Source organism: Triplophysa rosa, linkage group LG18 (genome assembly GCF_024868665.1).
Source record: "Triplophysa rosa linkage group LG18, Trosa_1v2, whole genome shotgun sequence".
In the NCBI taxonomy this organism is placed as follows: domain Eukaryota; kingdom Metazoa; phylum Chordata; class Actinopteri; order Cypriniformes; family Nemacheilidae; genus Triplophysa; species Triplophysa rosa.
This window is the reverse complement of record NC_079907.1, coordinates 771,200-781,308: the sequence shown is the minus strand read 5'-3', so window position 1 is coordinate 781,308 and position 10,109 is coordinate 771,200. Positions and strand designations below refer to the sequence as shown.

General features: G+C 40.1%; 1 protein-coding gene across 1 annotated transcript in view; it reads left to right on the top strand.

The window, feature by feature from the left end:
* Positions 1–10,109, top strand: part of polr3a (polymerase (RNA) III (DNA directed) polypeptide A) — a 24,175-nt gene that overhangs the window by 8,873 nt on the left and 5,193 nt on the right. The window contains 12 exon segments of the mRNA XM_057358224.1: positions 307–445; positions 530–694; positions 770–942; positions 2,784–2,895; positions 3,171–3,253; positions 3,256–3,276; positions 3,518–3,655; positions 5,155–5,325; positions 5,406–5,519; positions 6,626–6,712; positions 7,317–7,399; positions 9,085–9,255. Coding sequence (XP_057214207.1) covers positions 307–445; positions 530–694; positions 770–942; positions 2,784–2,895; positions 3,171–3,253; positions 3,256–3,276; positions 3,518–3,655; positions 5,155–5,325; positions 5,406–5,519; positions 6,626–6,712; positions 7,317–7,399; positions 9,085–9,255 — 1,457 coding nt within the window.

Sequence of the window (10,109 nt, the reverse complement as noted above, 5' to 3'; positions counted from 1 at the left end):
CTCTCTCTCTCTCTCTCTCTCTCTCTCTCTCTCTCTCTCTCTCTCTCTCTCTCTCTCTCTCTCTCTCTCTCTCTGAGGTTTGAATGATTCACTGATCTCTTACATTCTGTTTAAATGAATCAGTTCAAAGGAGTCATTTGTTTGCGAGTCGTTCTGATTGCAATGTGCGTTCATACTGGCGAACTCGACGAGCCAACTACTAAATAACAGACAGACGCCGTAAGCGTTTGACGCCCTATTTTCCGCTGTATTATTGAAATGTGTTGGCTTCTAAACGGTATGATGTGTGTTTTGTGTGTGTTTCAGCCGATCAGACTGTGGACGGGGAAGCAGATCTTCAGTTTGATTCTGAAGCCCAGTAAAAGCTCTCCGGTGAAGGCAAACCTGCGCACCAAAGGCAAACAGTACTGCGGTAAAGGAGAAGATCTGTGTCCTAATGATTCATGTGAGTCACCCGACAGCTCAAACAACTCTTCTCTTCATAGAGACGGATGTATTGCGTCTCATAACTGTGTGTGTGTGTTCACAGTTGTGGTGATCCAGAACAGCGAGTTGATGTGTGGCACTATGGATAAAGGAACTCTGGGCTCCGGATCTAAGAACAACATCTTCTACATTCTGTTGAGAGACTGGGGTCAGCAGGAGGCCGCAGACGCCATGTCACGTCTGGCCCGTCTGGCCCCTGTTTACCTCTGTGAGTGTGTGTGTGTGTGTGTGTGTGTATGATGGGTTGTGTTGTTACTCATGCTCATGTTTGTCTGTGTTAAAGCCAATCGAGGGTTCTCCATCGGGATTGGCGACGTGACCCCAGGTCAGGGTCTGCTGAAGGCCAAGCAGGAGCTTCTGGACGCGGGTTATAAGAAATGTGACGAGTACATTGAAGCTCTGAAGACGGGCAGACTACAGCAGCAGCCGGGCTGTACCGCTGAGGAGACTCTGGAGGTGAGAGAGATATCTATAGCTGTACAGACCCCCAACTGAACTTCTGGGACACATTCACAAATAATAGAGCGCCTATGGATTGTTTCTGATAACAAATTCATCTCTCCAATATTTTGAATTTAGACTGCGATACCAAGCTCAACCGCGTGATGTCAGTGTACCATACGGTTTCTTTAAATGCGACAAAACTACACGACCCATTCAACAAATTGTTTATTTAATAGAATGAACACACAACAGTAAAACAATAATATAAATGAATATTAACATGAATGAAATAAGATCTAAATAGTTATATTATTAGACACTAGCCAAACACAGACTGGAAGTTAAAGACGTCGTATCTTCCAAGAGTATTTAGTTTGATCAAATTTATAAAAGAGAGATACAGCTGTAGGATTATTTCTGGAAAAACACGATCAGCTGCAGGCGTACAGTGACCGGAACTACAGCACGAGCACACAACACATCATCCGTCGCATGAATCCCTTCGTGTTGTTTACGTTATGCACATATGTGCCGATTGACAACAAAGAACAAACATATGACTCGGTTTGACATCCGGCATCTTTTAGCACTGGGACCGCCCCATCTATCCGTTTCAAATGATCTCCAAATCCAGCGTTTATATGACATCCGTGAACAAACAGACACACCTAAACTTCCGTCAGCCCAGTGAAGCGGCATTGATGGCTAGCGCGTGGACATGCTCTTTCGCTCGGTGGACGACCCATGGGTGTGCTTTTCCGGGAGAATGGCCAATTAAAGGAATAGGATGTGTGTCACAAAACAGGGATTTAGACTTATAAAAAACTTTTGGAAACAAGTTGGAGTGCAGGGGGGGGAGTGTGTTGAGCATTTGAGTGTACTCGGTTTTTAACAAGTTGAGCATGTTAAGCATGTTAAGCCAGCACGTTCAACAGTGTAAAGAAGTCAGAATGCAATATCTATTGCAGTTATTCAAACATTAGGAATGTGGTGCACACACAAATGCTGATTCAAATGATAAATTAAGTGCTTTTGTGTTTTACATATTGGCATAGCCTTAAAAAACCACCGTGATTTATCTTCAAATGAATTCATTTCCTTGACTGTTGCTTAACATTTTTACAAATCTTTAGTGTTTAGAAACAAAATATTTGCATTTCTGTTGAGTCTTGATGAGTAATCATCTCCTATTTTTGTTTTGTCTAATTTTGTCTTCTTAAATTAACCAGATTAACATACTGATTTTCCCTGAAAATCGCACACAACTGTTATAAATGTTTTAAAAATACCATTCACTTAAACACACTGTATCACAGATTCATATTTCAGCCACAAAAATGAGACCCATTTTATTTAGAATTGATTACAATAATTGATATTATTGGTGGCACCACATGATAAGTGGTTGTTCTAGGTCATATAGAGAAGTGCACTAGATAGGGGTTAGGGAAGGATCTAGAGTAGACGGTGTAAATACGCTGTGGATTACACGCACAGATCTGAGTTATAGAGGACAAGAAACATCACAAATGGTTTGACAGGCTCAACATAACAAACAGCACTGATAGCGCTAACGTGAATTACGCTAAACTTCTTCATTTTGGCTGTCAAATGGATGTGCTTTAATTGCTTATTTTAAAAAGGGGAGGAGCCGCTCGACATGTCACCAGACATGATGTGATTCAGTTGTTATTATGTCAACACATCGATTGATGCTGTGCTTTCAAAGTCACTTCAGTGGCTTTTATTGTGTGTTTCATTGTTGATGTGATTGTCAGACACGCACGTTAGAGAAGTGTGTGTGTGTGTGTGTGTGTGTGTGTGTGTGTGTGTGTGTGTGTGTGTGTGTGCAGGCGTTGATCCTGAAAGAGTTGTCAGTGATTAGAGATCACGCTGGCAGTGCGTGTCTGAGAGAGCTGGACAAGAGCAACAGTCCTCTGGTCATGGCTCTGTGTGGATCTAAAGGTAAAACCGCTGGACTGTCGACATTTACTATAGTAACACATTCACAGACCTAATCTGACTGGAATCTCACTCTCTCTCTCTCTCTCTCTCTCTCTCTGTCTCTCTCTCTCTCTCTCTCTCTCTCTCTCTCTCTCTCTCTCTCTCTCTCTCTTCATCTCGTGCTGTGTCTCTTTCTGTTCGTTCATCTGCTTATCGGTCTCTCTTTCCTCTTTTGTTCTGTCTCTGTTCTGGTCTTGGTTTGTTCTGTCTTTCTCGTGTTCTCTTCTGTTCTGTAGGTTTATTTTTAATTATAAGTATGTTGCGTGGGCAGGAGGCATAGCGTTTTCGTGTTCCTGATAGATTTGAGAATCGTTCTTATCTGTTTACTTCCAGAAGCATAAAGTATGAATCATCACTTAACAGTTTTTTTTTTCTTTCTCTGTCTCCACTTCATCGGCATCACTAGTCCCCTCACTCACTCACTCACTCACTCACTCACTCACTCACTCACTCACTCACTCACTCACTCACTCACTCACTCACTCACTCACTCACTCACTCACTCACTAAATTGGTCGCACTCTAGAGCCTTACTGACTACACTTTTACTATATGAAGAATTTAACATGTTTTCTTTAAATAGCTCCCGGCAGCGAAGGGTTTTGTAGCAGACAGCTTTTATTCGGGTCTGACGCCCACCGAGTTCTTCTTTCACACTATGGCCGGAAGGGAGGGTCTGGTGGATACCGCGGTAAAGACCGCCGAGACGGGATACATGCAGGTAACACACACACCTGAACTCTGTGTATATCATTGTGTTGGCACTGTGAAGATCTGTGATGAAGGTCTCGAGTCCTGTTTGTGATGTATGTTGTCGATATGTCTGGATATTTCAACCCTGTGCCCTGGGAGTATCAGAGATCCTGGAAGATAGACGGAAAATGTGTCCCGGAATGTCCCAGGATCGTTAGATTTTGTTCATTCACACTGCCAGTGATTTTCTGGAATCTGTGCGTGCGTTCACACACATCCCGTGAAGATCCCGTAAAGACACGTGACGTCTTTCTTTAGTCGTGAAAACTGGGCTGATCACACTGATCAAGGATATTTTTAGTTGTCAATTAACTAACGAACATAAATTACTCGCTTAACTATATTTGTTTTTATAGCTAACCTATTTACATGTACGCATTTGGCTTACATTGCATTATACTATACATTTGTTTCATAAGTATGTGCAATCCCCTGGGATCCAACCCATGACCTTGGCTTTGTTAGCGCCATGCTCTTACCACTGAGCTACAGGAAAGAGTCATCAGTTTTCATCCTTTTGTTCACACAGGGCACTTTCCAGCACTGATCCCCTTAATGTTACTAGCGCCCCTTTCCAGAATCACTTTTCGGATCAGTCCGAGACGTGTTTGCGTGTGATGTAGATAAAGCTTTTAGAGCGGTCATGTGTGTTATTTACGGCACATCTTACTGGAAGCTTCAGGCACGTTTAAAGAACACATACAACTGGCTAAAACCATTGCAAATGTTGATTTAATCCTCATCTCTAGATGTATTGTGGTCATTTCAGTCCAGTGTTTGTTGAATTTCAACCAAATCAAACCTCAGGAGTGACATAAAGTCTGACAGCATGACAAGACACGTGACAACTGAGATCAGAATCCAGATTATCACATAAAAAATCATTTTTAACTTTTTCTAAATAGAAATATAACTGTTGTAATGCTTAAAAGTGAATTTGAACTTGTTTTCTTTGCCGTATCTGACGTCTGAAAAACACATAGCATCTTCTCTGTTAATTTCACCTGTTTCTCCAGTTTTCATTTTCTGCAAATAAATGCAAATAGAAACAAGATTTTTATTTTAAATTTGGTAGAAATATTGTTGGTAGTTCACAGAATGAAACAAAAATGATCTTTTCATTTAAACATACCTACAAATGGTAAATTCAGACAAACTGAAAATAATTTTGAAGTGCGGCTGTATATTAAAAACTGGTTTCTTTGTTTATTGTGAAATGTGTTTGATGTACTTTTCCAACCTCGGGATTCCTTAGTAAACTTAAATTTACTGAAACTAACCTTAGAATTCATGAGCTCATTAATCTAATATATAACATGAATGAAACCCAGTTGCATTTAACGTTGTGTCTTGGCTTAAAGCCTCTAAGAAACCGTTTCTCCTCATGAAAGGATTGTATGCGTTGACTATGTTATGTCATATTTTGACTCATGTGACCGGTCGCCATGTTGTTTGTGTGTTATTCAGAGGCGTCTGGTGAAGTCTTTAGAGGATCTCTGCTCTCAGTACGATCTGACGGTACGCAGCTCCACCGGTGACATCATTCAGTTCATCTACGGAGGAGACGGACTCGACCCCGCCGCCATGGAGGGTAGAGACGAACCGCTGGAGTTCAAAAGAGTCCTGGACAACATCAGAGTACGTCACAAGTGATTCCTATCAGATGGCTTACAGAAGCTTCATGATGAGACCTCTTTCTGGGTTTGTGTGTCTGTCAGGCGGTGTACTCGTGTCACAGTGAGCCGGCGCTGAGCAGAAACGAGCTGGCGTTGACCTCTGACTCCATCATGAAGAGAAAAGACTTTCTGTGCTGTCGAGACACTTTTCTAGAGGTGAGACCGGCATACAGCTTCACCTCAGTCCCACATTTACCTCAGTTTTCTAAATAGCGATGAAGCTTAAAAAATGATCATGTTTGTCAACTAAACGTTTTCATTTCTTTTATTGCTAATCATCACTTGAAATGCAAAGATGTTTTTTACGCGTACAGGTTTCCGGTAACGACAAGAACAGGAGTGTTTATGTCACTATTGACGTCCATCAAACGTAGTAACAAATCATCATAATAACGTCACACTGCACAGTTCACATGGAAAGAAAAACGTTCATTTCCCGCACATTGAGTTTGTCCTTGAGGAGTTTGTGTTTTACATCTTTCATCAGTCACTCGAGCAGAAGGAGAATCAAAACTCGTGGAGAACACTTCAGTGGCTCCCGCAGGTCTTCATGGAAGACGTCAAATGAAATGTGAAGTGTGTTTGATTTCACGCGGCGCTCTGAATCATACGCACCAAAGCAACCAATCAGCACGCTTGAGCCTGCATAGCGATGCACATAGCAACACACGCGCACACATGTTTTTGTTAGAGCGATGTGTTCAGTCTGTGTCTTTACTTTAAAGGCTTTGACAGACACCGGCAGTGAGAAATACCTCCAGGTACAGAACGCATGACGCGCACGCGTGTGTCATGAGAAACACAACCAAACAGTGTGTGTGTGTGTGTGTGTGTGTGTGTGCGCGTGTGTGTGAGACAGAGAGAGAGAGTGTGGTTGTTTGTGTGTGTTCAGTCAAGCATGTGTTTATGAATCACATTAATACCAGTGTTCGCTTGTGCTGAAACACACTAATCCTGTCACACGGGCTGTATTGTGTGTGTGTGTGATCTGAATCACGTCTCGCTGACACACAATCTATTATATTACAACTCTGAGAATCTCACAAATGTCCCGTGCTGGCCACATTTCACCCCAAAACTAAGAAAACAAGATCTTAAAACCAGCTGTGTAACACCAGATTGTCGTGTGTGAGATTAATATCATGTAAATTCATTCTGTCATGCTGAATGTTTTACTGCGTCAGCGGCTTGTTTTGAGGTTCAGGCTGGTTTTGTTCTTTTATGGTTTATTAACGTTTAACGTCGTAATGTTTCTCTTCCAGGAAATTAAGAAGTTCATTAAAACGGTTTCGGAGAAAATCAAACAGACACGAGACAAGTACGGCATCAATGACAACGGCACCACAGAGGTACCACTGCAGACGTCTCTCTGTGCGCTTGTGTGTGAGGAACCGTGTTGGGAGTTTGTGTGAGATATTGTGTGCGTGTGTGCGTGTGTGTGTGTGTGTGTGTGGGGGGGGGGATATCAAAGAAATTGTGTCTGTGTGTGTGTGTGTGCTCGAGTGTAGAAGTTGTGTTTGAATAAGTTGTAGAAATTGTGTGTGTGTGTATTGTGTGTTTGTGTGAAGAAATTTGTGTGTGCCTTGTGTGTGTTGTAATTGTGAGTTTGTGAGGAAAATTGAGCGTGTTGCCCTTGAGATTGTGTGTGTGTGTGTGTGTATTGTGTTTGTCTAAGAAATTGTGTGTGTGCTTGTGTGTTGTATTGTAATTGTGTTTGTATAATAAATTGTGTGTGTTTGTGTAAAGAACTGTGCTTGTAGTGTGTACTTGTCTAAGAAATTGTGTGTGTTTGTGTGAGGAATTGTGTGTAGGTGTGTGCGTGCGCGCGCAGATGTGTGTGTGTGTTTGTGTAAAGAATTGTGTTTGTCTATCAATTGCATGTTGTGTGTTTGTGTAAAGAAGTGTGTGTGTGTGTGTGTGTGTGTTTGATGATGTTTGTGTCTGTGGTTTCAGCCTAAAGTTCTGTATCAGTTGGACCGGATCACACCCACACAGCTGGAGAAGTTTCTGGAAACCTGCAGAGATAAATACATGAGGTAACACACAATCTCCTCCGCTCAATCTCACTCATGTGCCACAAACCTAAGAAATAACATTTAGTTAGGATCGGTGTTGGGTGTAACTAGGTACTAAGTCATTAGTTACTGTAATTTAATGACTTTTCCCTTGAAAGAGTAAAGTAAGGGATTACTCTATTTTTTCTGTAATTTATTACAGTTACTTCTGATGTCATTGAAATAAATACAATAGTGGAATTGACATTAAAATTTCAAATCTAACTTTTAAATTCATTCATTAATGTATAATTCTCACGTTTGTAATACTTTGGTCAGTTAATAATACCACTTTATGTAGTTTTATATTATTTATTTGACTGAACTAAGAGTCGTTTCATGTCTATCCTTGAATCAATTAACTCATCAAAATTGATATCAGATATAGAAAGTAATCAGTAATAAGTAATTAAATACTTTTTGGAGAGAGTAATTTGTACAGTAATGTAATTACTCTACGGAATATGTAACTAGTAACTAGTAATTCATTACTTTTCAGAGTAACTTACACAACACTGGTTAGGATACATTTTCAATCCCTTTTAATCGGCTACTCATTAATGGGAGATTCTTACAAAACCACTGAAACATCATGGCAGTAAAGATATGAATTATAAAACGAACAATTCGGTAACAAAAAATGATCATAATAAAGAAAATTGTGTTCTCTACCTTGGACAACACATCATTTTGATAGGAATGAATTATTTAAGTATTTTTTGCTTTTTCTGCTCAAATTCTCATAACCGTAACGTGTCCCGATTTGTACATTAGTACATTATATGCCGTAATTTAAATAGAGAAAAATTTTAATATTGTGAAAAAAAAACAATTTGATGTTCTAGTAGATGTTCTCAAATTACTAAAAATGATTGACAGAATATTCATGTATAATAAAAATGAAGAAATACTGGAGGAAAGAAGTGTTCAGGACTGATACTGTCATCCTCCGTAACGTGTTTTTAAAGACTGTTTAAACGCACACAAAGATATTTACATTAAGTTTGATTTTATGGGAAGAAACGCATCTAATAGTACCTTTTTAAATGGCTAACAAGTTAAAAAATTACTTTATATTTTTCTAGTTGAAAACGTTATATTCTTTTCACGCTGTGTACACAACGTTTTTTCGTTCTCATTAACGAGTTTTCCACATTTAAAGAAATTGTATATGTTTAATATTCTATTAACGTATTTTAGATACACTAGTTATATATATACAGAACATACTGTATATAATTCATTAATGTCTTATTTTGTATTATTGATAAAAACGTGCTTAGGCATCATGGCTTTGCTTGTTTCTAGCAAAACATGCTACAAGATTGACAGTTTTAAATGGTTACGGTAATGAGAACTTTTAAGGCCCTTTTTTGTAAAACAGTGTTAAACTGTCAGTAAAAGTTTCAAAATGATCGCCTTTAAACATGTCATATCTTGTTTTGGATATAAAGGGAATAGACATGAAATTTGTTGATTCAAGTGTTTGTAAGAAAATCATGTTTGACATCTTAAAACCAAGATTTCGTGAGAAATCTGTTTTCATGTAATAAATTGATATATAGCTGAAGAATGATAATAATGACAGTGTGACGTCAATACGTTCTGAGTTTAGTTGACTTCTGTTGCTGTAGTTCAGTCAAAGCGTGATGTGTTTGGTGTGTCAGGGCCCAGATGGAGCCGGGTTCAGCAGTCGGGGCGTTGTGCGCTCAGAGCATTGGTGAGCCGGGCACTCAGATGACCCTCAAAACCTTTCACTTCGCCGGTGTGGCTTCCATGAACATCACACTGGGGGTCCCGCGAATTAAAGAGATCATCAACGCCTCCAAAAACATCAGGTGAACACACGAACGCCACAGAGAAGACGGACTTATCAGAGAGGGCACACAAATATGACAACATTTTGTGTAATATATAACAGATTTTTTTGTTGTTGTTTACTTCAACATAAAATGTGCCGTGAGTCAGAGAAACATATTTGGCATTGTGTTTTGAACTTGAACCGTGGTATTACCGTGTCTCGTACTCTCATTGTACACAGAAGTTATCTTTTTATAAATGGTGTTCAGATTTAAACAGCCCTGTGACCTTCACCAAAAATAAAATCACAAGAACATTTGTAATAAACGCTGGAGAAACGGCATGTGAGCCGGTGAGATGGCAATCACGTGCACTATTGAGTCATGACCGTTTGATCGCTCGCCCCCCTGAGGGAGAAAACCACATTTATCAGCCAATCAGAGAGAAGAGCTCAGAGCCACAGACGCCCACCTGCCGCTCACCGCGTGTGACTCCGGGGTTTTCCTGTTTGCTCCTTTCCTCCGGTGATTGTGTGAATTATGTAAGGGATAATGTACAGGCAGCCCCAACAGTGTGATGGACGTGAAGCGGAGGGTCTCGTGTCTCACTGAAGGGGCTTATTTCTGTGATAACAGCCGGCTGCTTGTACATTATCCCGCTTATTACACGCCTACTTGCCACATGAGAAAAAACTGGACATGAAATGTGAATTTGAAATAATTGATTAGCTCATTTTTACCGAATGCAGACCTTCCGCGAGGAAAAGCCGTTTAGTTTCGGTTTTGAAGTAAGAAACATTCAAACGTCACGAACAGGCAAATTGGTTGAATCATTTGTAAATATAATGTTAAGACATTTTTATATTTAATTTGTCAAAAAAACCCTGTCAAAA